The 26,980-nt window shown below is 65.1% G+C and overlaps 11 protein-coding genes across 11 annotated transcripts; 7 read left to right on the top strand and 4 right to left on the bottom strand.

The window, feature by feature from the left end:
• Positions 1-190: 190 nt before the first annotated feature.
• On the top strand, positions 191-3,447 carry JCM10292_007554 (uncharacterized protein; the record flags this gene model as incomplete). The annotated part of the gene is made up of 7 exons (XM_076646643.1): positions 191-2,224; positions 2,283-2,686; positions 2,742-2,865; positions 2,922-3,040; positions 3,100-3,169; positions 3,231-3,311; positions 3,373-3,447. 7 exons carry the CDS (start codon positions 191-193, stop codon positions 3,445-3,447), a joined length of 2,907 nt encoding a protein of 968 aa, XP_076507885.1.
• A 181-nt stretch (positions 3,448-3,628) lies between these two features.
• JCM10292_007553 (uncharacterized protein) lies at positions 3,629-5,992 on the top strand (the record flags this gene model as incomplete). Its single annotated transcript, XM_076646642.1, has 12 exons — positions 3,629-3,775; positions 3,836-4,009; positions 4,065-4,151; positions 4,212-4,236; positions 4,294-4,412; positions 4,470-4,543; positions 4,607-4,831; positions 4,890-5,167; positions 5,233-5,366; positions 5,435-5,578; positions 5,650-5,744; positions 5,863-5,992. 12 exons carry the CDS (start codon positions 3,629-3,631, stop codon positions 5,990-5,992), a joined length of 1,632 nt encoding a protein of 543 aa, XP_076507884.1.
• A 604-nt stretch (positions 5,993-6,596) lies between these two features.
• JCM10292_007552 (eS30 family ribosomal protein) lies at positions 6,597-7,305 on the top strand (the record flags this gene model as incomplete). The annotated part of the gene is made up of 5 exons (XM_076646641.1): positions 6,597-6,608; positions 6,747-6,875; positions 6,939-6,963; positions 7,030-7,046; positions 7,285-7,305. The coding sequence occupies 5 exons, from the start codon at positions 6,597-6,599 to the stop codon at positions 7,303-7,305; spliced, it is 204 nt and encodes a 67-aa protein (XP_076507883.1).
• A 366-nt stretch (positions 7,306-7,671) lies between these two features.
• RFA2 (Rfa2p) lies at positions 7,672-8,954 on the top strand (the record flags this gene model as incomplete). The annotated part of the gene is made up of 8 exons (XM_076646640.1): positions 7,672-7,675; positions 7,748-7,812; positions 7,883-7,987; positions 8,085-8,160; positions 8,234-8,294; positions 8,364-8,520; positions 8,582-8,871; positions 8,933-8,954. The coding sequence occupies 8 exons, from the start codon at positions 7,672-7,674 to the stop codon at positions 8,952-8,954; spliced, it is 780 nt and encodes a 259-aa protein (XP_076507882.1).
• A 1,724-nt stretch (positions 8,955-10,678) lies between these two features.
• Positions 10,679-14,271, bottom strand: JCM10292_007550 (uncharacterized protein; the record flags this gene model as incomplete). The annotated part of the gene is made up of 6 exons (XM_076646639.1): positions 10,679-12,200; positions 12,257-12,687; positions 12,753-13,388; positions 13,446-13,997; positions 14,075-14,183; positions 14,258-14,271. The coding sequence occupies 6 exons, from the start codon at positions 14,269-14,271 to the stop codon at positions 10,679-10,681; spliced, it is 3,264 nt and encodes a 1,087-aa protein (XP_076507881.1).
• A 109-nt stretch (positions 14,272-14,380) lies between these two features.
• Positions 14,381-16,964, top strand: JCM10292_007549 (uncharacterized protein; the record flags this gene model as incomplete). Its single annotated transcript, XM_076646638.1, has 8 exons — positions 14,381-14,465; positions 14,531-14,591; positions 14,659-14,866; positions 14,931-15,054; positions 15,110-15,338; positions 15,393-16,339; positions 16,395-16,482; positions 16,553-16,964. 8 exons carry the CDS (start codon positions 14,381-14,383, stop codon positions 16,962-16,964), a joined length of 2,154 nt encoding a protein of 717 aa, XP_076507880.1.
• Positions 16,965-17,202: 238 nt separating this feature from the next.
• On the top strand, positions 17,203-18,285 carry JCM10292_007548 (uncharacterized protein; the record flags this gene model as incomplete). The annotated part of the gene is made up of 1 exon (XM_076646637.1): positions 17,203-18,285. The coding sequence occupies one exon, from the start codon at positions 17,203-17,205 to the stop codon at positions 18,283-18,285; it is 1,083 nt and encodes a 360-aa protein (XP_076507879.1).
• A 1,130-nt stretch (positions 18,286-19,415) lies between these two features.
• On the top strand, positions 19,416-19,938 carry JCM10292_007547 (uncharacterized protein; the record flags this gene model as incomplete). Its single annotated transcript, XM_076646636.1, has 2 exons — positions 19,416-19,607; positions 19,894-19,938. 2 exons carry the CDS (start codon positions 19,416-19,418, stop codon positions 19,936-19,938), a joined length of 237 nt encoding a protein of 78 aa, XP_076507878.1.
• Positions 19,939-20,162: 224 nt separating this feature from the next.
• JCM10292_007546 (uncharacterized protein) lies at positions 20,163-21,196 on the bottom strand (the record flags this gene model as incomplete). Its single annotated transcript, XM_076646635.1, has 2 exons — positions 20,163-21,038; positions 21,098-21,196. 2 exons carry the CDS (start codon positions 21,194-21,196, stop codon positions 20,163-20,165), a joined length of 975 nt encoding a protein of 324 aa, XP_076507877.1.
• Positions 21,197-21,528: 332 nt separating this feature from the next.
• Positions 21,529-22,589, bottom strand: JCM10292_007545 (glutathione S-transferase; the record flags this gene model as incomplete). Its single annotated transcript, XM_076646634.1, has 4 exons — positions 21,529-21,921; positions 22,000-22,241; positions 22,343-22,451; positions 22,536-22,589. 4 exons carry the CDS (start codon positions 22,587-22,589, stop codon positions 21,529-21,531), a joined length of 798 nt encoding a protein of 265 aa, XP_076507876.1.
• A 355-nt stretch (positions 22,590-22,944) lies between these two features.
• On the bottom strand, positions 22,945-26,176 carry JCM10292_007544 (uncharacterized protein; the record flags this gene model as incomplete). The annotated part of the gene is made up of 7 exons (XM_076646633.1): positions 22,945-23,653; positions 23,711-23,957; positions 24,023-24,371; positions 24,428-24,829; positions 24,893-25,167; positions 25,232-25,358; positions 25,424-26,176. 7 exons carry the CDS (start codon positions 26,174-26,176, stop codon positions 22,945-22,947), a joined length of 2,862 nt encoding a protein of 953 aa, XP_076507875.1.
• Positions 26,177-26,980: the final 804 nt, after the last annotated feature.

Raw genomic sequence — 26,980 nt, 5'->3', positions numbered from 1 at the left:
GGGGTTTGTACGACAGAAATACGGATACAGTGCAGCCATCTCATCTGCCGCAGACGCGGACGCGGCGTTGCGCTCTCATCTGGGCGCCTCGGTTTGCGATCGACCGCTTGCGCTGTCCCGTCTCTCTCGCTGCCAGGGAGCGAGATCAAGGAGTGAGCAGGTCGCAGCGAGTCCGAGTCCGTCTCACAGAATGAGCTCTCCGCTTGCGGGCCCGTCCCGCCCTCGCAACGATTCAGACGCCTCGCAGCACTCTAGCCCCCGTCCGGCGAGCGAGCTGGGTCTCGAGGACCCGCGCCAGGCCGAGCAGGATGCGCACCTGGCCCACTCGATGACGGCCCTCGCCAACCAGGGCCGCGCGCGCAGCGGGACTATCCGCGACCGCCCTCCCCTCGTCCCCGTTGCCTCCGCCTCGTCCGAGCATGCGACGCCCCAGCGCGGGATCTCGTCGTCCAGCGTCCACCCGCATGGCACGAGCGAGGCAGGGCCGTCTCGCAGACGCCCGTCCGTGTCTATGCACATCGGCAGCGGCGATGCGATGGACACCATGGGTCACCTCGCCGACGATCTCGCACGCGAGGACCGCGAGGAGGCCGAGCGCGCGGAGCGCAGCAACGGCGAGGAGGACGACGACGGCCGTGCGAGGACGTACAGCGGCTTGCGGCGAGACGACTTGCTTCGCGCGCACCACACGCCCACTTCCGCACAGCGCTCGTCCGCCGCCGCTCGCTTGTACCGACACCACCGCAACGTCAGCGACTCGAGCATCGACAGCCAAGGTGGCGCCTACATCGATCACCGCCGGCAGCCGCACTCGCTCTCGATCGGGTCGGCTAGCCGTCCAACGGCCATCGCGCGCAGCCCGGATGCATACGGCGGCAGCGCTCGCAAGGGCAGCGCATTGCGCCGCTACAGCGTGAGCGACGAGCCTCCCTCGCTTGCGCGCTCCCCTACGTCGCCGCACGCTGCCGATGCTATCGATCCGTCTGCCTCCGCCTTCTCCTCTCGCGGCGGCCGCAACACCTCGTACGCTGTCGAAGACCTCGACGAGGACGCAGTCGCCGACGACGATGCGCCCGTCCGGTCACCTCGCCCCGTTCATTTCCTCGACCGCCAGAAGTCGCACCAGTCGTACAACTCGAGGCGGTCCCACGGCAGCCGACACAGCGACGAGGACGAAGCTCGCGCAAAGGCCTACGCCGTCGACATGTCGCGTCCTGGTTCGGGCTTTGGCAAGCCCGAGGACGACATCTGCTTCCCGGCGCACGGCGCCGCTGCCGAGCTCGACTACCTGGACTTGCACGACGAGCACCCGGACGGCGGCGTCCCGATGGCGGGCGTTTTGCCAAACTTCCCCTTCCCGTTCGACTTTGGCCACCTCGAGGACTTTGCGACGCAGGAGCGCGACGGTATGCCGATCCCGTCTGCTCGGAGGAGGAAAGGCGGTGCATCCGGCGGTCCCTCGCTGGGCACGTCGCCGCCCGACTACGGCCTCTCGACCGCAACGAGCGGCGGGCGGTACATGGGCGGCGCGATGAGCAGCAGCGGCGAGACCGATGCACCGCCGCGCATGGGCGGGCGGCACCGCAAGTTCAGCGAGAGCGTGCACCCGGGACGGATGCGGCGCAAGCTCGCCCAGTTCGAGGGCGCCGGTGACGACTTGCCTAACGAGCGCTCGGGGCGAGACGGCGAGTCGCACTACGTCAGCATCCTCGACACCAAGACGCCGCTGCTTGCCGACAAGCGCGGCGCGAGCGGGTACGGCGCGGCGGTCGACGGGTCGCGCAAGGCCGGCGGCCCGCGTCCGTACCGCTTCTCGTTCTACTCGAATTCGCTGCCGTCGACCATTCATGCGCGCTCGCTCGCCGAGATCCCGGGCGAGGGGCAGACGTTCGAGGAGCTCTTCCTCGGGCACAAGCCGCCGCCGGTCGTCGACGAGGAGGAGCACCCGACCGTGATCAACCTCGACGCGCGGCTCGCGCAGCTCTCGTCCCCGTCGCAAGGGCACGTCGCGGCGTCTGGTGCGGGCACGCCGGTCAACGGTCAGTCGTCCATGAGCGGGTCGACCAAAAAGGGCGGCGCGGTCCCTTCGGGCATTTCGGCTGCCCGCATGCAGGGCGAGCGGCCCCGGACGGCGGTCATGCGCAGTGACGAGGACGCTGAGGCCAACACGTGGTGGCTTGACGTGATGTGTCCGACGGACCAGGAGATGAAGGTTCTCAGCAAGGTGCGTCTCCCGTCTCCCCGCTCAGTTTCGTGCGTTGCTAATCCGCACGCTCGCACAGGTCTTTGGCATCCACCCGCTCACGACAGAAGACATCCAGATGGAGGAGACGCGCGAGAAGATCGAGCTCTTCCGGAACTACTACTTCGTCTGCTTCAGGTCCTTCGAGCAGGACCCGTACTCGCCGACGTACCTCGAGCCGCTCAACATGTACATCATCGTCTTCCGCGAGGGCACGCTCTCCTTCCACTTCCGCGGCACGCCGCACCCGCAGAACGTCCGCCGGCGCATCAAGCAGCTCAAGGACTACATCAACGTCACGTCCGACTGGATCTCGTACGCCCTCATCGACGACATCACCGACGCCTTTGGTCCGCTCATCCAAAACATCGAGTACGAGGTCGACTCTATCGACGAGCTCGTGCTCATCCTCAAGGAGGCAGAGCAGAGCGACATGCTCCGCAGGTGCGTGTGTTCCCTCCGAGCCGCGGATCCAACGGCTGAGGCTCGGTCTGCACAGGATCGGCACGTGTCGCAAGAAGGTCATGGGTCTCTTACGTCTCATGGGCAACAAGGCCGATGTCGTCAAGGGGCTGTCGAAGCGATGCAACGAGAACTGGTCGGTCGCGCCCAAGTCGGACATCGTGCGAATTTCCCTCTCCCGCCCCTGGTGCATGCGACTGACCACTGCCGTGATCAGGGTCTGTACTTGTCCGACATCCAGGACCACATCACGACCAGCACGCAGAACTTGACGCACTACGAGAAGATTCTGTCGCGGTCGCACTCGAACTACCTCGCACAGATTTCGATCGAGATGTAGGCAACCCTGGCTCTCGATAAACCCAAGTGCAGAGCTGATCGTCCTGTGCCCGCAGGACTGACGCCAACAACCAGATCAACGACGTCCTGTCAAAGCTGACGGCGCTCGGTACCGTCCTCATCCCGGTCCGTCGCGCTTGCCTGATGTCCACCAGACCGGATCACTGACCCTAATCTGGATCGGCAGATGAATCTAGTCACCGGTCTGTGGGGCATGAATGTCCGTGTACCAGGCGAGAACGTCCAAAACCTGCACTGGTTCTTCGGCGTAAGCTCCTCCCTCACCGCGATCCCGCACGAAACACCCACTGACTGAATTGGATCTGCAGATTCTCGGTGGTCTCGTCGCCTTTGCCGTCGCCGGCGCTTTCTTGACTTGGCGTGTCTTTGTCCGTTCCAATTAGACGTTCCCTGTACTTTCTCTTGGCGCCACTTTCAGCAGTTCTCCAGTGTCCCGTTTCGCCTTCTTGTGTAGGTCCGCATGTCCACCTCTTGTAGCATCAAGCGCGCGTAATGAAGCACTTCACGATCTGCTGCACGCGTCGCGACTCGACCTTTCTTGCTCCCCTTCACTTCTTCTGAACCATGCTTGCCGACCTGGACCTGGCACTGAAGCGCCCTACCGAGCTCGTGCAACGTTTGTACGCCGAGCAGCCCTCGCTCGACGGCTTCGACGAGCGCGTCGCGAGTACCTTCTCGTCCCTCTTCAGCGATGATGGCGCTCTCGCTCAGGTACGTCCAGGTCTACAGTTGAAGGCGGTCGCGCCTGCTGATCTGGTGTCTGATTCGCAGGTCCCAGCCATCACCTCCCTGTCGACGGCCGCGTCGCTCCCGCCGGCAGGCTCGCTCGTCCGCTTCCGGGCAATGGTGCAGGACACCGGTCTCGGCGGGGAGCTCTTCCAGGCTCTGGGAGACAACAACGAGGTCTTTATGTACGGTGCGGAGCACGATGGGCCGGGAGATGCAGTGCGTTTGCTTTTCGCCTGTAGACGAGGGTTGGGCTCATCCGTCCCGAATGCAGGCACAGCCGGATGATTACAGCAAACTGCGCGAACGGCAGCTGTTCTATGTCGTGAGCGTTCCGGGCGAGTCGGCCTGGGTGAAGGAGGTACGTTGCGGTCACCTCGCTCACCAGACACCTCGTCGCTGACCGCTCCTGTACCTACAGAGCCTCGACCTAGCGTCCCTTTCCGGTGCGAAAGGCCAAATCTGCCTTGTTGAGTGTAACATGCTGACAAATCCAACTGCAGACGTTCAAGCCGCCGTCGATCGCCTCTCCATCTCCTCCTCACAGACCGTTTCGACAAGCCAGGCCAGCAGTAGCAAGTACCCCGATCCGAGCGAGCCACAATTTGGCCTTGTTGCAAAGGTGCATTTTGTCCTCTTCCTCGGAGCTGACGCTTTGCTGACAAGAATACCCGCTCAGCTATACGGGGAGGCGGCAGAGGCGCTGAAGACGGCCGAGGTGTGCGAGTTTGTCGGCGTGCTGGGCGAGACGACGTGCGTCGTCACCGTTCATGCGTTTGCTGCATGAGACCCGAGCACTCACGCTTCTCCAAGCAGCCTGTCAAGCGCTTTCGACGAGCTGAACGAACCGTCATCTCCTGCGCCTACTGTTCCCGCCCTGCACGTCGTCTTCACCCGTCCCGCCCCCACGCCCTCATTGCCCAAGAGCTCGGCAAGCTCCAGGGAGGGGTTGCGGAAAGAGCTGGTTGCGTACTTGGCAGACCAGCTCGGCGGCGACAAGGATGCAGCGGAATGGGTACTGCTCGCCCTCCTTGCCCGCATGTGCGTCCCCTTTGTGCCTCTGCCGAGTAAGCAAGCGAACTGACGCAGAGGCTTGCAGTCACACGCGGCATGCAACGGGCATGTCCCTCGGTTCGCTCTCCCTCAATCTCGCCGTTCCCGAAGGCTTCTCGACCGACCTCGCCTCGGCCATCTCGTCTCTCGTTCCCGCCTCGACCTTCCTCGACCTCTCCATTGCCACCTTGAACGACAGTAAGACGCGTCTCGCGCCGCGCAGCCGCGACGAGAGCCTTGACAGTGGCAGACTGCAGCTCGCGAACGGGACTGCCGTGGTGGTCGACCTCCGGAAGATCGGCGAGGGCAAGCTCGAAGATACCGGTGCGCACATCACTAAGCCGTTCCATGACTGTTGCACCTAACTGATTGTTCTGACGGCCTTACAGGCGTTCGCAACCTCCGCCATCTCGCCACGACGATCGCACAGCAGAAGCTCGCATACGAGTTCCCGTACTCGTCGTTCGAGTTCGACACGGACCTGAACTTTGTCGTGCTGAGCGAGGGCAAGGCGATCATCCCGGTGCGCTTCGCTTGCCCGTCCATCTGCGAAGGGAGGCGTTCCTTTCTGACGGGCGTTCTCCTCACCAGACCGACTGCGTCGTCTACGTCAAGCCGGATGCGGCGCACAAGCCGTCAGGCGTCGCGCTCGACAAGGCGAAGCTCGATGCGTTCCGCGCGTTCATTGCGGAGATGAAGAATGCCGACTTCAGTATCCCGGAGGGCATGTCCGAGGTGCACCTGCTTCTCCTCTTCTGACGGATGTGAGTGAGCCGGGAGAGCTGACAATGGCTGTCCGTCCGCAGGTGATCCAGAGCGACTTTGTCGAGCGCCGGCAGGCATCGCATGGCGGCGAGGGCATGTCGCAGGACGACCTCCTCTTCCGCATGACGGCAGCACGGTGCGTCCTTCTGCTCACTGAGACTGGAACACGTCTGCAAAGCTTGTGGTCACAACATGCAGGCGGGAGCTGTCCCTTCTAGCGACGGCAACTGATATTCGCTCGGACGCACCCGCAGGCTCGTCGCCCTCTCATACGGAGAGACGGCGCTCAGCAAGGAGGCGTGGCTGCGCACGGCCGAGCTCGACGACCGGAGGAAGGACCGGGTGCCTGCGATTCCGCAGCAGCCGACACCCGGACAGGCGTAGTCGCTGGACGAGCGAAGGCGAGCGTGCGAAACTTTGATGCAGGGCGAGCAAGATATGGATGACGCGAGAGGCTGTTCGGGAGTGTGCTCCATCGCGCGGGAAAGGTCCAGCCTAGACGAGTGACCGGCGCGAGTCCAAGTGAGGGACCAGCGTTGACGATCAGGGAGGAGAGCAGAGCGCAGAGCATCGCAGCCGCGGGAGTAGCGTAAGCGCACAGCTGGTGGTACATAGCCGTACTGCACTCTCGAGTAAAGCAGAGCGTGTCCAGGGGCGTTGGAGGCGAGGGCGAGGCGGGGTCGGGCGGAGCGCGAGCTTTGTGGGCGGCGCAGGCGGCGGCCTCCTCTTCCCCCTCCAGCCTCGCTCCACGCCAACACCATGTCCGTTGGTTCTCCTTGCTGCTCGTGCTGGATGCACAGTCTTGCCTCGGATTCGCCCGCCGGCTGGGCAGATTCGATCGGGTCGACGAGAGCGAGGGTGGCGAGCGGAGTCGGAGTTTGCGCCACGACGGGCAGCACGGCCGCAGGGGCACTGGGACGAGTTTGAGCGGACTGAACGGGTGGACAGGGCGTGCAGGGCGCGGAGAACGGGGCGGACTGGGCACCAGATGAGCACTTTCGTCCGTTTCGAGCGCAGGCGAGCTGACCCCTTCGTCCTCCTCGCACCGACTCGCCCACCTCGCCTCGCCCCTGCACCCCTCCTGCCGCCCTGCCAATTCCGCCATGCTGTTCGCACGGTCTGACTCGACAGGGGAAAGGTTCACGGATCGCTCGCCCGTGCCGGTAAGGTCAAGTCGCAGACCCCCAAGGTCGAGCCCCAGGAGAAGAAGAAGAAGGTCACCGGCCGTGCCAAGAAGCGCCACCTTTACAACTCGCGCTTCGTCAACGTGCGTCTCTGCATTTTGTTGGTTGCGAGGGTGCGTCGTGCTGACGTGTGTTGGTACCCGCAGGTCACCGTCCAGCCCGGCGGCAAGGGTTCGTCGGCTCCCCTGCTGCGCGCGAGAGTCTCGAAAGCTGACCTTGCCTCGTTGTGCGGTTCAGTGCAGCGCAACAAGCAGGTATGTACAATAGCCCAGTGTCGGACAGCACCTTCCCTTGCCCCCCGCCTTGGTCGCGCTTTGCGCTGGCCCGGGTCAGGGAACGCGCATGGGTGATCAGCTCGCTGACTGTCTCCTCTCTGCTCCCCACCACCACCTCAACGCACATCTGCAACTCACCTTCCCCGCCCATCTCGCGCGCGACGACCTCCGCTCCACCCTCGCTCCCTGTCGACCTTCCTCCACCGCACCTCAACAGCCGGCCGGCAAGTCGGGTTAAAGCGCCACCTTCGCATACCTTTCGCCTTCTCTCGACTTCGGACGTTTCGCTGTGGGAGGTGCAGTGTCGGGACCGGTGTGGGGATCACCCTTTCGGGTGTCGTTGCAACGGGTCGATTCTGTGCCTTCGAGGCTGTACACCAAAGTGGCTCTGTTTGAGAGAGCTTCGCTGCCTGACGACGAGAGACGACGAGAGACGACTTGCGCTGCCTGTGCGCGACTTGCGAGATTCGCGTGAGCCCCGACGCGACCGCACGCGTCGACGCAAGTCGAGACGCGACTGACTTTCGCCGTCGCCAACCGCGCTCTCCACGCTCCTGCTGCCTCGCCGCGTCCCGTTTCCCGACCAGAGCACCGAACAGACAGCATGAGTGCGCGCACTGCCCCGTAGCAGCTTGCACTCCGGCCCCCGACTGACCCACCTCGTCGCCCCGCTTCATCAGGCGGCGGCGGTTTCCTCGCTTCGCAGGGCGGCAGCCAGTCGAGCCCCGGTGGCGGTGCCAAGGGCGTAGGTCTCGCTCGCTCTCTCCTTTGCTTCTGCCCCGAGCTGACGAGGTCGTCATGCTCCCCTCCCACAGCGCGGCAACCAGGCGCTGCGCCCTGTCACGATCCACCAGATCCTGAATGCAACGCAGGCGTTCCAGGACTCCGAGTTCTACATCGACGATGCCGAGGTCAAAGACGTGCGTTGATACCGCTTCGAGGCGCTTTCCGATGTCGCTTGCTGGCGGAGCGAGATCTCGTCCATACCGGTCAGACGTGCTGATACGCGCATCACAGGTCACACTCGTCGTCTGCATCCGCAACATTGCGACGGCGCAGACCAACATCACGATGCTAGTGGAAGACGGCACGGGTGCGCTCTCACTCTTCCGGCCAGACGCCTGTTCAAGCTCGCGCTGACTCCCGCACGCGTTCGCTGTGACCAGGCCAGATCGACGCGCGGACATGGAAGGACCCGCAAGACGAAACGCCCCAAGAGGACTACCCGTTCGTTGCGATGCCCCTCTCTCGCTGCGTGCTCCTGCTGAACCCGCTCCCCGCGTCCCTCGCACGCAGGATCAACTCGTACGTCCGCATCATCGGGCAGATCAAGACGTTCAGCAACAAGCGCCACCTCAACGTGAACCGCATCCGCCGCGTCGAAGACCAGAACGAGGTGCTCTTCCATGCCGTCGAGGCCATCTACGTGCACAAGTACTACTCGGAGGGTCCGGTGCGTCTAAGCGCTCCCAGTGCTCTCTGCCGTTTTTGCGCTTGCTGACGATCCCTGACAGCCTGGCGGCGCCGGCGGTGTTGGCGCGCTCGGCAACGCTCCCTACAACGGTGGCGCGGCGAACCCGTACGCCAACGGGGGCGAGACGTCCGGCGGCGGCGGCGAGACGTACTCGGACTTGCCGACGCTGCAGCGCAGCATCATGCAGACGGTGCTTGCCAACAAGTCGGACGAGGGCGTCAACATCAATGCGATCCTGCGCGCAGTCGGCGGCGACCCGGATCGCGTCAGGATGGAGTACCAGCAGCTCATCGACGAGGGGCATCTGTACCAAACCATCGACGACGACCAGTGTGTCCTTGCTCTCGCTCTTGACCGGGGTGCAGCACTAACCCTCGTTTCTCCTCCTCAGCGTGCTGCCAACAGCCTCCTGATGGCGGTCCTCTCGTTTCCGGCTTCTCTCTCTCTCTCTCTCTCTCTCTCTCTCGCGTCCCGGCCGTCGTCTCCTTGTCTGTACTACTACGCTGCAATCGAAGCAACTTCGAGTCACACTACGAGAGCAAGCAAAGCTTATTGCTGACAAAGAGCCTACACACGTTACAGTTCTGTCTCTGCCTTCCAAGCCCGCGCACGTCGGTGCAACGTCAGCGGCCAGCGAGAAGGCCGTCCAGACATGCTGGACCACGTAGGCATAAACTCGCGTCGAATCTCGGAGAACAGTCGTTCCGCCGAGGGAGTATTGCACTCTGGCAAGAAGTACTGGGACCATGTTTTACACGGCACATCGCAGAGCACAATGCCCGACTTGCGATCCGGGTCTGCCGGCGGAGGAAGCGGAAGGGGCCAGACTGCGGAGCGCAGGAGGGATCGTGTTGTGTGACCATTTGCATGGACGTATGGCAAGGAGCAAGAAGGAGGGACTGAGAGCGTACGGGAGCGCTCTGCTGCCTTTGGCACAGCGCGAGCGTCGCACAGGTCTTTGTCCGCTCCGAACAGAGTGATGCAGGGCAACATGTCAATGTCGCACGAGGCATGCTCCATGGATCGCAGACGCGCCTCATGCAGCGCTGGATGAGAGGTAGTCGACATGTCAGCGTCAGCGCGTGCAGGCAAAATGTGCGCAGAGCGGCGAGATGTTGGCCTGAACGCACCATACAGTCGCTGCCAACGGATCGCCCTCCTCCTCCTGACCTCTACGACCAAGCTTCTCCAGTCCTCTGCCTGTAGGCCGCTGAGAATACCGAGTCGGTATCCTTCGCGGAGACATGAGAGGCCCTCTTCCTGCGCTCGAGCATCTCGCTCGTCGTCGTCCTGTAGCACTCGCCAGACAGACGGATGAAAAGTGCGATAGAAGCGCTCGAGCGTCGGGTTCCAAGGCGGCGGTCCAGGCCGCCGTAAGCGCTCATTAACGGCCCACGATGTGTACGGCGCCAAGACTTCAATAGACAGATCCCAGCAGAAGAACGGCGGAATGAGCAGAGGGTCGGCCCTGCAGTACGGAGGGGGTGAAGGCCCAGCAAGTATCCTGTGCCAGGAGATGAGATTAGGCGGGGCAGGCATTCCGGATGTGCAGCAGCGAACGGGATTGAGGAGGCCAGGGGAAGATGAGCCGGGAGGTGCGCAGACCTGTCCAGTGCTTCGCGGCTCGACTGACAAGCGTCAAGCGCCGAGCGCCGAGCTGCAAGCGAGATGAAGACTACAGATGACAGGCAGCCTGGCCGCGTCAAGGTGATGAGCGCGAGGAAACGCACGCGACGGGATGATGAGCCTCGAGGCACATCGTCGCCGTCAGCAGTCGAACTGTCGCCCACCTCAGAATGAGCTGGGCTAGCGAGCGCCGGGGAGCAGAAACACTTTTGACACGGTTCAGGACGAGGGCCAGCACAACGCGCGACCAAGGCAGGGGGGCCAAGGGGAGGTGCTGTCCGACACGGGGCTATTGTACATACCTGCTTGTTCCTCTGGACTGAACCGCAGAACGAGGCATAGGTCAGCTTCCGAGACTCTCGCGCGCAGCAGGGGAGCCCACGAACCCTTGCCGCCGGGCTGGACGGTTACCTACAACTGAGTCTTTCGCGCCAGACTGCACAACAATGGACGCGATAGAGTACGACTGCAACAAGACGGCACAGCACTGGCGCGAGAGACAAGGCGCCACCTAAGCCGGGTACTTCGACGCCCTCAGATCCGCAACCTTCCTAACGCCCGCCCGTGCGAGGAACGCGCGCCGCGCGTCGACCGCGCCTGCGCCTTTGCGCTCGTCGATGCGCGCACGCGCCTCGTCCGTCCCCTCGAGCACGATCTGGTCCTCGTGCATGGTCCAGACGGTGCGCTCGACGAGCTCGGCGTGCTGCGGAGCAGCGGCGGCGGCGTAGAACCCGACAAGCTGCTGCAGCGTCGGCATCGGGATGCACGCGTTGCAGCAATAGTAGACGTTGCGCACGAGGTCGAAGGGTACGCCATGCGACGCGGCGATCTGCTCGAGTTCGGCCTTGAGCGAGGGTCGCCCGGAAGGAGCCGCAGAAGTCGATCGCGGCGCGACGGCGCTCGTCGGTGGCTGCGCTGGCGGACGGTGGACAAGAGGCGAGGGGCCCGATGGTGCAGTAGGAGCGACCGGCATAGCTGCCGTGCGAGGGGAAGGGGCGGGCGAAGACGAGTCGTTCTGCATCGCAAGTAGCGATGCGCGCGGCACACGACGTGGCGTCGGCAGCTGCTGCAACGCGTTCGCAACGGGTACTGCGCCCCCGGCCGTAGCAGATGCGGCGCCGCGATTCGGGTCGTCGAGCTTCTGGCGCTTCTTCGCCGGCTGTTGCATCGTCTGCGACGCCTCTGCCGCGGCGAGCGAGTCTTCGCGCGGCCGCTTGAAGCCGGCAGCACGACCCACCTGCGGTGATGGGCTCGACGGCTCGTGTACGTCGGCCAGCTCGGCGGGCATGGAAGCGTTGGCTTGGAGAGATGCGCTGGCGCTGCTCGACTCGTGCGCGGACGGAGGGCGGCCGCACAACATGGACACGAAGGCGTTTGACCGTAAGATGTAGGCATCGTAGATGTCGCCATACGAGCGGAAGCCGTCGTTGCTCGTCTCAAAGTCAGGCAGGACGACCTCGTCCCGATCCTGCTCGTCGTCGCCGAGCTCGATGTCAACCTCCTCGTCCTTAACGCGCACGTCCCCGAAAGGAACGGCCGCTGCGAGCTGGCGGTCGAGCTGGCGGTCGTCTGTATCCGCATCAGAAGCGAGCTCGTCGACGTCCTCGTCGTCGTCGACGCCAGCGGCGAGAAACGGTGACGGCAGTTGCGAGTACTGCGAGTGCCGCGGCTGTGACGATGTCGGTCCAGAGAAGCGTTCGTCCTCGACGTCGGCCGCGTGCGCCGCCGCCTGCAGCACGCTCTCCTCGCCCTCAGCGTCGGCCGCGTCCGCCACGCCTCGCTGGGATTGCGTGGCAGCTCGCGCGGTCGGTGAGACCTGTGCGGTGGTGGCGGCGGGCCTGCCGACCGCAAAAGGCGGCGTCGAGCGAGGCGTGAGGACGGCAGACGGGATGCTCTTGACTGCTGTCGGTTTCGGGGCCGGCTTGGGGTGCGCCGTGGTCGAGGAAGGAACAGGTGCGGGTTGACTGACGGTGGTGACGGGTGGTGCACGTTGCGGTGCAGCCTCCTGCGAAGGGACTGGCGGCGGTGAAGACCTGCGTCTCGGAGGTGTCAGCGAGCGGCAAACATCGATCAAGCGCGAGTGTCATACGAAGAGACCTGTTCCTCGCGCTTCTTCCTCTGCGCCTCGGCTCGCGCTCTGCGCACCTGCTTGAGCCGGTTCTGCTCGTCCTTTTGCCGCTGAATGCGCTCGCGCTCCATGCGCGTCTCGTCGTCCTCGTCGTCCTCGTCCTCGTTCGCCCCCGCCCGCGCCTCCTGCGCCTGGCGCTCGGCAGCCGAATCCTCCCGCTGCACGCGCTCGCGCTCGCGCAGTGCCGCTTCTGCCTCCTCTGCGCGCCGCTCGCGCTCCTCGCGCTCCGCCGCCTCCTTCTCCTCCTTGTCGCGCTGCGCCGCGGCTTCCGCCTCGCGCTTGCGCCTTCGCTGCGCTTCGACGCTCTGCACGCGCTGCCCAATGCGCACGATGAACCCGCCGAGGTCGCCGTAGTAGCGCGCGCGCCACGCCGCTTCCGGGTGGTGCGCCGTCTGCTCCCGCGAGTAAAGGTGCATCAGTTTAGTCCGAGCGTGACTAGAGACAGGGCGGAGCGCACCTTGGCTGACTGGCTCAAGTAGAGGAACACCGTGTCTTGCTGGATTCGCTTGAGCTGCGCGCGCGCGAGCGCGACGACGAGCGCCTCGTCGTCTTCGGGCGTAAAGGTCTCGGCAGAGCGGTCGCCGGGCCCGTTCTCGCCAGCTGCGTGTGTTGCCACGACGTCGGGCCCGGCGGCGGGCGGAGACGAGGCGATGGCGGCACCTTGACCGCTGGCGGGAAGCGGCGGCGCCTTCTTCTGCGATGGCGCGGGCGCAGTGCTCGGCTTGCCCTGGGCGGCAGAAGCAGGCGGCGACGCGGCAGCTGAACCGGCAATGCGGCCCTCCTCGTGCGCAAGTGCCGTCGAGATGCTCGCACGCGGCTGCTTCGCCTTGGAAGACGAAGCGACGGGCGGCGCATGCTCAGACGCGGAGCGCGAGCGCGAGCGCGAGTCGACGGTGGCTGCGCTGAGCGACGCGCGCGGGACCTTGCTCGTCTTCTTCTGCGGCGGCGTCGGGAGGTGCTCCTCGGACGCGCGCGCTGCCCGCTTCTTCTGCCGGTTCTTCTGGTCGCGGCGGTACTGGTCGAGGGCGTCTTGAACATCGTCGCGATTGTTGCTGTGGTACGTCTGCCACGACGTCGCCGAGTGATCGGGGTTCTGCAAATTTCGTCGTGAGCATCGAAAGATCCTGTGAGGGACAGGATGGGAGCGCACCTCTTCTTCCAGCTCGGTGTAGATCTGCGCCTTGGACCACCCGTTCTTCTCGCCCCGGCAGCACATCTTGACGAGCGCGGAAAAGTCGTCCGCTGTGTACTTGGTCCGGCCTGCGCGCTTGTTCTTCTTCTTCTGGCGAGAGTGCGGCCCATCGTCGCTGTCGGATGCGGCGTCGAAGCTGTCCCTGCCCGTATCGTCGTCATCGTCGTCGAGGGTAGGGAGCGGAAGGTCGGCGAGCGGGCGTTTCTTCTTCTCCCTGGACAGCGAAGCGGACGATGCTGGCAGACGGGAAGTCGATGTCGAAGGCTGCGGCCCGGCATCTTCGTCGTCCTCGTCGGCCAGCTGGTCCTCCTCGTCTGCCTCGTCGTCCGACAGCTCGACCAGCGTCGCCCTGCCCTTGCCCTTGTCCTGCTTGGCGTGCGCGCGAGGGTGAGAGGGAGAGGCGCCCTGCGAACGCTTGCGCTCGCGCTTGATACGCTCGATGCGAGCTTCGATGGCGTCTTTGTTCTTCTTGTAGTGGTTCATCCACGACTGGTCCGTGTGGTTGGGATGCTGTGAGGGCGCGACGCGAGGTCAACAAAGGCGGCGACGCGCAGCTCGGCGACGAGGGCTCGGGCGGGGCGACGCACGCGCAGGGCGAGTTCCTTGTGGGTACTCGGGCGTGTACGCGACTTCTCCGGGACCCCTGCAAGGAAGCGAGCGAGGTTGTCCTTGTCCTGCTGGGTGAAGGGGGCGCGGCTGTCGGCAGTCGCTCGGATAAGCGCGAGTTGCTTCGAGCCAGACTGTGCACGGTGTGTACTTGCCTGTGGTACGCTATCGACCCCATCCTGCGCTGTTGCGGGTCGGCGGCGAGGGCGAGGCCGGCTTCCGCGCTTCCGCTCACGCGGTGCGGCGTGTTTGGCTCTGTCGACTCTGGCGCGGCGCACGCAGGCGGGATGACGACGACGCGGAGGCTGTCGGGGATGCCCCAGGGCAGCAACCACCAGTCGACGTCGCTCATGCTCGAGACGTACGAGGCCTGTCGGTCCCGCTTCCTCGCCGTTGAGTGACCCACTCGGCCGCTCACCCCTTGTATACGCACCCAGTCAAGCGCAAGCACCTCAGCCAGAACAAGGAAATCATCCACAAGAACTCGGAACTGCACAAGCACGTCGCCGTCCCCCGTCACCCCCGTCTCTCGCGACCTCTCCCGCTGAACGACTCTCTCGTGCAGGACCAATGCCGACTTGCAGCGCCAGATCTCGCTCATGCGCGCAGAGCGGCTCTCCCTCAAGGGCTCGCACTTCCAGCTCGAGTGCGAGAACGCCGCTCTGCGCGACAAGCTCGACCGCGCACAGGAGCGCGAGCGACAACTCGTCGACGAGCGCGACCGCCTGCGCAGGCACGGCGGAGGGCCGGGGCTCGACTACGACCAGGTCGAGGCACGTCTCTCGAAGCTCTACGCCATGGCGCGTGGGCGCGTGTGCTGACTCCGCGTCGATGCAGGGCATGCGCATCGCTCTCGCCAACGCCGTCGCAGCGCTGCAAGCCTTCGGGCTGATGCTGCCTTCTTCTGCCTCGCCCACGCCGTCACCACAAGCTTACAAGGAAGTGCCTGATGTCGAGCCTGGTGGGCTGGCTCAAAATCTGCCGTGTCGTGGCGAAACTGAACCTTCGCATCGCAGCATCCCCCTCGACTTTGCCCCTCCCATCCACCTCGAGCGCCCCGGTCAGCGCCCACGACGACCCCGATAGTAATATCTCCGTCTCAAGACGACGATCTCTTGCTGCACGCGCTGCGAGACCGTCCTTCACCGCTGCTCCCGACTTGAGCAACATCAGCGAAGGCGACGCCAGCTCCGACGACCCCGAAGCCGCATCGGCGCCGAGCTGGCGGCAGCCGGTCCTTTCGCAGTGCGTTTTAGAAGGCGGCTGATAGGCCAGGCTCACTAACGCCTCGTCCCGTAGGATGACCTCCGGACCACCTCAATCGCGCGCGTCGATTTCGACGGCGACCGTCTCGCGCCCCCGGACCCCTTCTCCTTCCCCTCCCACCTCTCCTCCTCCCGTCGTCGCCCCGCTCTCGACTCTTACGCGCCCCTCTCGCGCGCCGCGTGCCCCGCCCAAAGCGCCCTCCGCCGCCTCGCACGACTCGCTCCCCCTCTCCGCCTCGACGCCCGCCTCGGGCCGCCCAAAGCGCCGCGTATCGGGCATGCTCCGGCCCCGGATTGAGGCGGCGGGCTTCTCGACCGAGGAGGGGATGGCCGAGGAGGAAGAAGAGGAGGAGGAAGGACGGCGCGAGGACAGCGAGGACGAATACGTCCCGCCCGCGGCGCTTGCTGCTCCCGCGCGGGCCGCGCGCAAGAGCCGCGTCAGCGGAGTCGGCGCCGCTCTCGCGCCTGCGGGCACGAGCACGCGCGCGACGCGCAGCGGTCGGACGCCCGAGCCGACGCCCGAGCCGGAGCTGGATCCGGCGATAGAGCAGGCGGAGGAAATCGAGGCGGCCGGCGGGGCATCTCGCGCGCCGCTGTGCGAGGTGCAGCAGGTCGTTGCAACTGCGCCGAGGGCTTCCACGGCGGGCAAGGCAAAGGCCAAGGCTGTCGCTGCGCCCGATGCACCGTCAGTTGGCGCGACCGACCGAAAGGCGGTCGAGGAGCCGCGCGCCGCGGCTGAGGCAGCGGCGAGCGCACACCGCGGCTCGGCGCTGCTCAAGGCCAAGAAGGACGCGCTGCGCCGGCTCGCATCGCCCGCGCCCAGCGCGGCCGAGGCGGATGGGTCCGAGTCCGAGACAAGCCTGCAGAGCAGCGCTGCGCTGGACGAGTCGCTTGGCGCGACGCCGACGGCGGCGAGGGCGAGAGTGGGCAGGGCGAAGAAGGCGCTTGAGGAGATGGACACACTGAGCGAGGAGGGCGGCAGTGCGTCAGGGTGCTTCTTCTAAGTGCGTCACCTGCTGACTTCGAGACCACGCAGGCTCGCAGCCTGCCGAGGAGCAAGAAGAAGGCGCTGGCGGTCGCCGCGCGCGCAAGTCGGTCAACTATGCTCTTCCGAAACTCAACACGTGCGTCCGCCTGTCCTTCCCATCCCCTTCTGCCCCACTTCTGACCGCCTTTGTTCTCTACGTGCCACAGCAAGATGCGCCGCCCAGAAGACTACAAGCCCGTAACCAAGCCCGCGGTACCCGCGGCCAAGCCCCGAAAGTCGACCAAGGTCGGCTCAATTCCGCCGCCGCTCCCGTCCGACACGCCCGCGCCGCGCGTCGCTTCGCTCGCGGGCAAGAAGCCGCCCGCACCCGCGGCTGTCGCGCCCGACGAAGACTCGCCGTCGGAGGCGGACGAGGCAGACGAGGCGGCGAGCGACGAAGAAGACGACGACGACGACGATGCGTGGAGCGAGCAGAAGTTCCTGCGCCGCGCGAGCGGGGTGACGAGTCGTCATGCGCGGGCGTCGAGCGCAGCGACGACGGATGCGGCCGAGCGAAGGCAGCTCGTCAAGCCTGTTGGGAGGGTCGTCACGTCGAGGAGGCACTCGGTCGCGGTGTGAAGAGGCCGGCTGGATCATCTAGATAGAATACCTTCGTTCTTTCTCCGCTGTGCTCTGTCCTGTAGTGCTTGATGAATTATCTTCTTCTTCATGCTGGTCTCGGGAAACCCCTTTCGCTGATAGTCTCGTCGCTATCGCCGGCCAACGAGGAGGACGAGGTTGGTCTGGCACCTCTTCCAACCTCTTCGCCCATTTGTCTTGCCGGCAGGTGCTTGTGGGCTTACTGTGCACGCCCAGGATGCCTTCTACGACGAGCAGAGCGCCGCCTGCGGCTGCATCGCTGCCCCCACCTCCCCTGCTCCGCCTCATCTCGACCGTGCAGCCGGCACTCCGCCTCGTACAGAACGCGAGCGCCGTCTCGTTCAGCGTCTTTGCCGTCGTGCACCTCACCGCTCCGCTCTCGGCTCTCCTCCCCAGCCGCCCAAAGTACCTCTCGTCGGCCGAGAACCGCGCCAACGGGATCCTCCTCGTCGGGCGCGAGGTGTACCAGGGCGAGTGGACCGAGCCTGTCCTCGTCTGGGGCAGCTTGACGGCGCACGTCCTCGCGGGCATCGCGCTGCGGTGGGTCAAGGTCGCCGAGCGCGTCGAGCGGCGCAAGGTGCGCCGCGAGGAGGTCAAGCGGCGCGCGAGGGAGCTCGCGAGTCTCTCAAACGGCGCAGAGGACGAGCTTCCGGGACTTTCGAAGGCGACGGAGCTTGAGAAGGACCTGGTCGCAGACGAGGTCGACGAGCTCGAGGCGGAACTCGTTGCAACGACGACGGCCGACGAAGAGCTCGTTGTCCCTGCCGCCGTGCCCGCATCGACTGCGCCACTCTTCCCCGTGCCCAACGTGCATCAGCGCACGGGATACCTCCTCGCGCCGCTCGTCCTGCACCACGCATGGATGCACCGTCTCCTCCCCGCCTCGCCCCTCCCGCCGACCCTGTCGCTCTCGCCGAGCTTTTTCAACTACTCGTTCACGTCCCTCGCGCTCAACCACGACTCGCTCATCCTCCGCCTCGGCTCGGCCGCATCCTACGCCGCCCTCACCGCGCTCGCAACGTACCACGGCCTCGTCGGTTGGCGCATCCTCCTCGACCCGACATCGCCGCGGTCGCTCCGCCCGGCGCGCCGCTACCCGGGACAGAAGGGGTCGCGCGTGCGCAAGGTGACTGGCGGACGGGAGTGGCAGGCTGCGTGGGTCGGGCTCGTCGCAGGCGTCGCGATGGGGACGGCGCGGATTGCCGGGTTCCTCGGCGGCGAGAAGGGCGGAGTCGCGCTGCCGGCGTTTGTGGCCAAACGGATGGAGTATGTGCTGCGCAGGGGGTTTGCACAAGTTTAAGTAGAACGCTGCAGGACAAGCACAGACACTCGGACCCATTCGTCCGCCGCCCGCGTCTCCTGTCCGTCTCTTTCCGCTTGCCCCCCTTCTAAACCGTGCTTGCTTCTGGACTACGAATGCAGCGCCCTGTCAGGTAGCAGGGATGCCTTCGCTGCAGCTCCCGCGTCTGCCTCGCTCGCGCTCGTCGTCTCCGTCCAGCGACTCGCCCGCTTCCTCGTCGTCCAATTTCCCGCCCGACACGCCTCCGTGGAGTCGCTCCATCTCGGCTCCGCTCGTGCACGGCGTGCAGCTCGTCGCGCCGGGCGAGCTTCCTGTCAGCCAGAGCGCGAGCGTGCTCCTCGCTCCCAGCCCAGACAACCGTTCGTCAGTCGCACCGAGCGAGGTCGGACTTGGTTCGGAAGGCGGACAGGGAATGACGAGCGTGGAACGCGACCCGGAGACAGCAGCTTCGACTGTCGCAAAGGACGAGCGCTTCCGGCTCGTCGTTACAGACGCGCACGACGCGACGGCACCGAGGCGGAGCAGAGGAGGCGATGGCTCGCCGTCAAGAAGCCTGCGGTACTCGACCTATACACTCGGACAGATCGAAGAACTCAGTACGCCCCGCTGTCGACTCTCGTTGCGCGACACGCGCGTTGACGCTGCTCCGACTTCGCAGGTCAGGCTGAGGACGGCGCATTCTTGCTATGGATGGACCGTCTGGCAGGTGCGCCGACTGGCAGCCTATCGAGACTGCGCTTACCTGTCGGACCGCAGCATCGCCTTCCGCGTCGCTCACCCGTCTGGACGCTTGCGCCTCAAACACAAGCTCGCCCGCTACGCCCGCATCTTCCGTCGCGCCCTCGGTCATCCCGTCTATCCCTTCCTCGCCAGACTCGTCAGAGTATCTCGGCACCGCAGTCCTTCAACCTTGGACTGCCGCTCCACTCGCCCGCTCCCCATCGTCGAGCAGCATCTTCAGTCTGCGTCGTTGGCGACGGAACCGGCAGTCCACTTCACTCGTCGAGCCCGCGACGAGTACTCCACTACAAGAGAGCGAACTCGCGACACCCGCTGCTGTCGAACCCACCCGCGCTTGCGGCGTACGCTTCGCCTCGTCCTCCTCGCACCCGTCCTCGTCGCACTGCGTCATGTGCTCCTCTCCGCCCTCTGCACAAGCGGCCCCTTCCGACCTCTACGCTACCAAGAACGACGAAGCCGACCCAGACTGGCAGCTTGTCTCGCCGCGCACGCTGCGCGACCCAAACGCGCCGCAGAGTTCGGCGGCAGCGCCGCTCGGCCCGTCGAGCGCGCTCAAGCGCATCGTGCAGCCGCGACCGGAGGTCAGACCGCTTGGACGGCTGTGGTGTCTGCCGGGCAGGAGCACGGGGGAGAGGAGGGAGGCGAGTGAGCAGGACGGGGACTGGGGCGAGGGGGTGAGGAGGTCGCTTGACGAGGTGAGACGCACAGTTAGCGCGCACAGTGCCAGCGGCGAGGCAGCAGGTCGGCCAGCGCGACAGGCGGCGCCTTCGTGACGGGGTGACCGACTGTCGAAGCCGTTTGCGAAGGTCAACGAGGTGAGGCGCGCACGGCCGCGACCTGGTATAGCACACGCTCCCGCACTCTCAGCACATGATTGCAGCGTCGGTGCTTACCAAGGCGGGTCTTTTCTAGAAGCTCGTGTCCGGAGCTCGGTTAATGTGAGAGTCGAGTGCAGAGAGAGCGGATGAAGGACTGCGCATGGACGGCACGGCCACAACAACAGGAGCGTCTGAGAGTCTATGAACGATACGACCCGAACAAGATGCTATACAGGCAGGAGTACTTAGTCGAGACGTGGGGCAGTCAAAAATCACCTTGCCACGGGCGGGGCCGATTATGCTTGTTCGTAGCTTGGTCTAAAGGCCCGCGAAAAAGTCGGCACGTAGCCATTCGGGAGTCGGAAGCGTCGCGGGCTTGATGCACTCGCGCTTGTGCGACAACTTGAACGGAAGCGACTTGACGGATCCCCTGATCTTGGCCGCACGCTTGGGCGCCTCGATGGCGGCGTCGAAGTCTTCATCAATCCAGGTCGGGAGGTTGTTGCCTGCGGGGTAGACCGGCTTGGGGTGGAAGAGGGGGACGATGGCGGGCGGCGGAGGCTTGCTCGAGAGGAGCTGCGAGTCGTCGAGGATGTTGAGCGAGATTGACGGCGGGTCGTACAGGTCGCCCTCCGTGTCGAGCAAAACAATGCTGCCGGGCGTACGAGAGGGAATCGGGCGTGGCGCGACGAACTGGACGGGCGGAAGCGGGAGGTTGGCGACGAGGTCGACACCGTGGGCAAGCTTCGAGACGACCGCGGTAGCCGAACTGGCCGAAACTTCGGCAAAGAGGAGCGTGAGGGCGCTGGAGGGCTCAGGCGAAGTGTCGACGTGTCCGGCAGTCGAGTTGGGCAAGACAAAGTCGAACGAAGTGAAAGCGTTGTCCGAGGAAGGGCGGTTGACCTGGCCGAAGACAAAATGCTTGGACGTGTCGAACGACTGCCAGTCCTCAGAGCGGCCGGGACTCGTCGCGGCGGTCGACGGTACTTCGGTGTTCGAGAAGAGCGAGTCGGCCGAGGCCGTGAAAAGCGAAGCGTCTTCGCCGACAGGCGATGGCGGAAGGGACTCTTCCGGGACCACTTCGATCATGTTCACAGGCCCACTTGCCATCACGGCGGGCGCAGAGGCACCGTAGGCCGGGGCGAGCGCTGCCGACGGAGTCAGGCGAAATGGGAAGGAGTGCGAGATGCGCGTCTACAGGCGCCAAAGCTGGTCAGTGCGGGGTTGACTTCACAAATCGAATGTAGACTCACCATCTGAGGAGGATGAGCATACTCTGCGGTCGCGACGACGAGCGAGAGCGCCGTGGTCGAAATGGGCGAGGAGAGAAGCGAGAGCGGGAAGGCCGACATCTTGCTGGTGGTGGTGCTCGAGGCTTTGACTGTGTACTTGCACTATGTGTGCGAGGGACTGGCGTCGAGTGAGTGGAAGGAAGGAGAAGAGGAAGAGCGACGAGGCCGCCCTTTTATGCGCGCGCGGAAGTCGGACGAGACGACGAGGATGACTTCGTCTCTCCCTCTTTGCACGTGGCACTGCCTGCTCTTCGCAGAGCATTCATCGCAAGCAAGAGGTGCACGTCACGATGCCTGAAGGAATCCCACGAATACTCTCGCTCTGCTCGAGCTGAGCAAAGACGGGGGCACTTCGCATTCATTTTCAGACGTCTCGCGTGCTCTAGGCCTATTCAGTCCTGCTCGTCGAGTTCTTCGTAGCGACGGAAGACGCCCATGGAGTACTTTTGCCTGCGGTCGGACTCGAGGTACGCCTTGATCCGCGGCGCGTCCTTGACCGTCTCGTATAGCTCGAACAGCTTGGGGTACTGCGGCTCGAGCTTGGCAAGGAGCTTGGGGAACGCGAACTTGAGGCCGTCGACGACCTGGAAGAGCGCGAGATCGGCGAACGAGGGACCGCTGTCGAGGAGGAAGCCGCCCTTCGAGTTGCGCTGCAGGTTGTCCTCGAAATGCTTGAAGAACTTGGGGACGCGGTTCTTGCGGAAGTCGGTCGCCCGACGGATCGCTTCGTTCTTCTGGTCCTCGTAGTAGTCGCATACTGCAACAGGATGGTGCGAGTCGTGCGTCTTTGGCGAAATGGAAGGACTGCAGCGTCAGCACTCGCGTTCCGTACGTTGGCTCTAACTGAGAAAGCGACGACGCACCTCGTTGTTCAGGTCGAGAATGGTGAGGGTGAACCCAAGGGCGTGGAAGAGTGCCGGGTCGTCGACCGAGAGCGGCGATGCCTTGGTCTTCTTGCTCGCGGGTTCGCCCTCCTCCCCGCCGGCCTCGAGGTCGATGGGTGCGGCGATGTGCGTCGCGAGGTAGAGAAGGATGTTGGGCGTCTGCGAGATGACGACCTCGCCGTGCTGGAGAGCGGGAGGTGCGAACGGAAGAGGGTTCTTGTCTGCGGGCGACTGCCATCAGCTCGCCGTTTCAGATCCTGGGCAGACAGGTCTATTGAGTCTGCCTGGCACGCGTGCTTTGCAAGCAAGCATCCGGACACACCGCTGTGCTCGAAGGAACCGTCAAAGAGCGGCTTGACACCATCCTGCCCGACGGTGAGTGCCGTGTCCTCGTATGGCGTGCCAGTCGCCTCGAAGAACAGACGAGCAAACTGCAGGCAAGCCGCTCTGGCGTGAGTTGTGAAACGAAGCGGCCCATTCCAGCGAGGTGGGGAGCGGGGGATGATCGGACGCACCTCGCCGCGGCCAGGGATGCCCGCGTGGTAGATGAGCTTGTACTCGGCGGGCATGGTTTGGCAAGATGAGACGAGCGAGAAAGAGCCGGTGCGAGGGAAAGCCGAAAGAAGGCGAGCCGAACCAAGGTGGGGCTGCGTCACCGAGGCCGGCGTGGAGTGCAAGCGCGAGACAAGGGGTTCTCTCAGCAGCAGCAGCAGCGACAAGCGGAAGAATGACCACAGCTAGTTGCGACGGAGGGGCACGCACGACGCTGGGGAAAGACGACGGAGGAGAGGATGAGCCTAGACAGCAGCAAGAGAGGACCACTCGAGACCCAACAATCTACAGCCAGAAATTACGACGGAGAAGCGGCATGTACCCGAAAACCCCACCCTCCTCCGTGCAGCGAGCGCGCCCATCTTCCCGAGTCTACTCCTCCCCGCCCTCCTGCGCCGGCTTGCGCTGCCTCGCCGCCGATCCCGACGCGCCGCCCTCGACGCCCGAGGCACTCGCGAGGCCGGCAGTAGGCGCGACGGGGCTGAGCGCCGCGAGGTTGCTGCGCGATTTTTGGCGCGAGTTGCGGCGGCTGAGCGAGGGGCGGAGCGGCAGCGGCGACTGGCCCTGCGCGGGCGAGTCCGGATGCCCCTGCTCGCGATTGAGGATGTGGATGACCTCGTCGTAGTCGGGCGCCTCCTCGGTCGTGTACCCGCTCACGTATCCGCTCGAGAGCCCGTGCCCGTCTGTGAATCCGCCGTCGGCGTCGCTCATCTCGCCGTCGGCAACGCTCGGGATGCGCCCGGGCGCGGGCGTGCCCGGCCCGCCGCTCGACGCGCTGCCGTTGGCCGCGATGCGGCGGTCCTGCGGGTGCGCCATGCTCGCGCTCCAGGCTTGGCCGAAGAAGAGCTCGTCGACCCATGACAGCGGGTGCGAGAGGAACTTGCCCTGCGCCGAGTCGCGCCGCTGCGTCGACGCCGAAGACGGCACGATGCGGTTCTTGTCAAAGTCCTCGAAGACGGTGGGCGCAAGCTCGTCGACGAGCTCGTTGAGCTCGGCGGCGAGCGACTGCCGCTTTGCCCGCAGGCGCAGAAGCTCGGGCTCCTTGCCGGGGATGAGCGACAGGAGGAGCGGGCGCATGGACCTGGAAATCCTATAATCAGTGTCGGTCTGTTTGGGCGGGAGGACGACGACAGCTCACTTGTACACGTCCATGCCGACCTCGCCGAACCGAAGCGCCGCGACCCCGATGACGGGAAGGCCCGCGAACGTGGCAAAGGGCGCCCAAAGCTTGTACTTGAACGGAAGGGCGAGCTTGTGCGCGAGGACGACGGCGTTGATGGCGTAGACAGTGTAGAGGGAAGGGGCGCCTGCGAGTGCGACGAGGACCTTCCAGGTGGCGAGGACGTCGCGGCCGGCAATCTTGACGGAGGAAGCGGCGAGCGCCTCTGCAGAACGTGCGGGGTGGGTGTAAGCGGGAGGGCGGTTAAGATCCGGCCAAAGTGTCACGCACCCTTTGCCTTCTTGCGCGAGATGATCTTTGCCGCGATGAAGATGGGCGAGTTGAGGATGACGCCGGGGAGGGCGAGGACGCCCCACACGCTGAGGAGTCCGAGACGGTAGCACAAAAGGGCGAATGAGCGCCAGCGCGGGCGGCCGACGCGGTCGACCTGGTGGTCCTTGAGGCCCATGTAGCGCAGGAGCGTGTTGTACTCGCGCACCTTGCGCTCGAGCTCCTTGATGCGCGGGTCGTCCTTGTACACCTCGTACCCGACGATGAACCGCTTGTTGAGCTCGACAATCTGCCCGAGCGTGAGGCTCTGCCCGGGCGGGCGGTACAGGCGGCGCGCGGCTTGCACGAGCTGCGGGTGAAACCGTAAGCAGACGTTCGCGATGAGCGTGGCGAAGCGCGACTCACCATGAGCGTCTCGTAGTCGGGCGCGCGAACCGTGACACTCTTAAGTCCGTCGACGACGAGCTCCATGACATCCCCGATCGCCTTCTTCTTGTCGTCTCCGCCCTTCTCAAACTCGGCGACGAGCTCGCGCGGGATCTCGATCGGCGTGCCAAACTCAACGACGGCGCGCGAGCGGAACTTGTGCGGGTGGAAGTAGCTCAGGCCGACGGGGACGATCTGGAGGCGCAGCTCGGGGTGCGCCGAGAGCGCGCCGAGCGCCATGATCGACACGCCCGCTTTGAGTGGGAGCAGGTCGGTGCGGTCGTGCGAGCCGCCCTCGGGGAAGATGCCGATGCAGCCGCCGTCCGTCAGCTTCTTGTACACGGCCGAGTACATGCTCGACTGGTCCACGTGCGGGAGGACCTGTACGGGCGATCATATTTGTCAGCACATTTTGATGAATCGGAATGCGGAAAGGCCACCCACCTTGAACGCGACGCCCTCCTCGCCCTTCTGCTTGATCCCCTCGGACGCCTTCTTGTTGAACTCCTTCTTCAGGCGCAGTTCGGTGTCACTCAGGACCTCGACGACCTCGGCGGTCGAGCTGCCGAGGCTGCGCGGGAGGAGGATCTGCGAGCGCGGCGTGCCAAAGTCCTTCTTGAACTGGGTTCCGCGCCCGACGAGGACGCATGGGCCCGACTCGGACAGCGTGACGGTGCCCTGGCCGGCGAACGCATAGTCTTGTGCGCGCGCGACAGGGACTGCGGGCGGGTCGGAGATGAGCGGGTCGAAGGATCAGGTGGAACGAGAGACGAAGAGACGCACTGCTCTGCATCAACCTGGATGCCAAGCCGACGAATGCTCGCTCCATACTCTTTGCTGCTGCCAGGAAGCTGATCCTTCGCCCGCTCTCGCGCTTGACCTCGCTCATCAGAAGCAGCGGGTCGAGGAACTGTAGACACGGCAAGTCAGCGGGAAGACCGGACGGGCGGGCGGAAGTGCGAGCGCGCGACGGACCTGGTTGTGGTGCGGGCCGACGACAAAGATGACGGGGCCTTCGCTCGGGCGGGGGATCTTCCACGCGCCGCGCGAGCGGATCTCGCGGAAGAAGATGTCGATGACGACGCGCCACATGTGCGCGACGACATCGTAGAGAATGTTGCTCCCGAGAGCGCCGCGGGCGTGGAGGAACATGGAGGTGTAGCGGATGATGAAGCGCGCGAAGAAGCGCAGGGGCGAGGGGATGAGGAAGCGCAGGCGGCGGATGGACGAGGGGACGAGGAGGAGGAACGACTTGAGGAGGGTGCGCAGGTCCGAGTGGGTCTGGCTGAGTGTCGGCGGCGGAGGCTCGACCGAGTCTGCGCCCTGGGGAGCGTGCGAGTTGCGGCGGGACGACGAAGGGCGCGGAGTGTGCGGGATGGTCGCGGCCTGGTACGACCCGCGGCGGGCAGGGGCGGGGCTGATGGTGCGCGTCGCAGGCGGGCTCTCGGTGAAGTGTGCCCTGCGGCTCTGGAGAGCGGGAAGGCTGCCTGCTGCGCCTTCGGGAGCGTCTTGGGGTGACGAGGTCGAGGGGTGGTGCGCCTCTTCCTGAGCAGCTGGGGGCGCGGCCTGCCCGTCGAAAGAGAGGCCGAGACCGAACGGCGAGGACTGCTGGCCTGCGTCGGCTGGCGGTGCGGGCTGCTGGGCGGCGGGCAGCGAGGGCGCCGCGGTGCGAGGCGAGAGGGAGGGGCTGGAAGACGGCGGAGGGTCGGTGTGCGCCGGGGCGACCATGCAGCGGATCAGTGACGCTCTACGTGGCTTCTAGCGTGGCTCGCTCGCCCTCGCACGCGCGAGGTGAAAGAGCGCGAGACTCTGCTTCGGCGGCTCCCGATCCAAGTCGGACCAGAGTCGCCACAATTGCTCGCAGGGAGACTGACAGTACTTTCAGAGACCTTCTCACTGCTTCACACACCTCTGTGACTGCTCAGTGCACCAGCCTGTCGATGCGAGTGGGCCGCTTGACCTCATCGCTTCCCGCCTGACCGCTCCTTTCGCTCCCTCCTCACCCTCTCGCTCACTCGATCACCTCTTGTGCGCCCTGGTCCTGCTCAAAGTCAGCATTGCACACCGCTGATCTCCCCTGCACCGCTCGCCGTCTTCCTCCGCCCCTTCCCGCTCCCGCCCCCACCGCCTGCCTCGAATAATCGCGCACTCGCCACCGTCCCTCACAAGCAGCTCAAGCACTCTTCCAAGATCAACAAGATGACCACCTGGTACGCTGCACCCCTACCACTGCTCTGCCCAGCGTGAATGAGCTGACGTTTGGTCTGCATCCCGCAGCAACTGCTCCTCGGTCGGCTCGTGCAACGTGCGTGTCTTCTCGTGGTGCTGTCGCGGTCCTGCAACTCTTCGATGCGCACATCCTTCCGTGGGCGCTCGCAAGACCTGCGCCTCAGAGGGTGTCGCGGAGACCGCTGCTATCGGAGTCTGACCTGCGCCATTTTCGCCGTGACCCTTCGCGCCGCGATTTCCACCATTTCTGCAGTGCCCGCCCAACACGTGCGCCTGCGCCAAGTGCGACGGCGGCAAGGCCAA

Source organism: Rhodotorula paludigena, assembly GCF_050403205.1.
Source record: "Rhodotorula paludigena JCM10292 DNA, Rt_paludigena_JCM10292v1_ctg5, whole genome shotgun sequence".
Classification (NCBI taxonomy): domain Eukaryota; kingdom Fungi; phylum Basidiomycota; class Microbotryomycetes; order Sporidiobolales; family Sporidiobolaceae; genus Rhodotorula; species Rhodotorula paludigena.
Note: the sequence above shows the minus strand (reverse complement) of the source record. Positions and strands in the feature narration are given on the sequence as shown.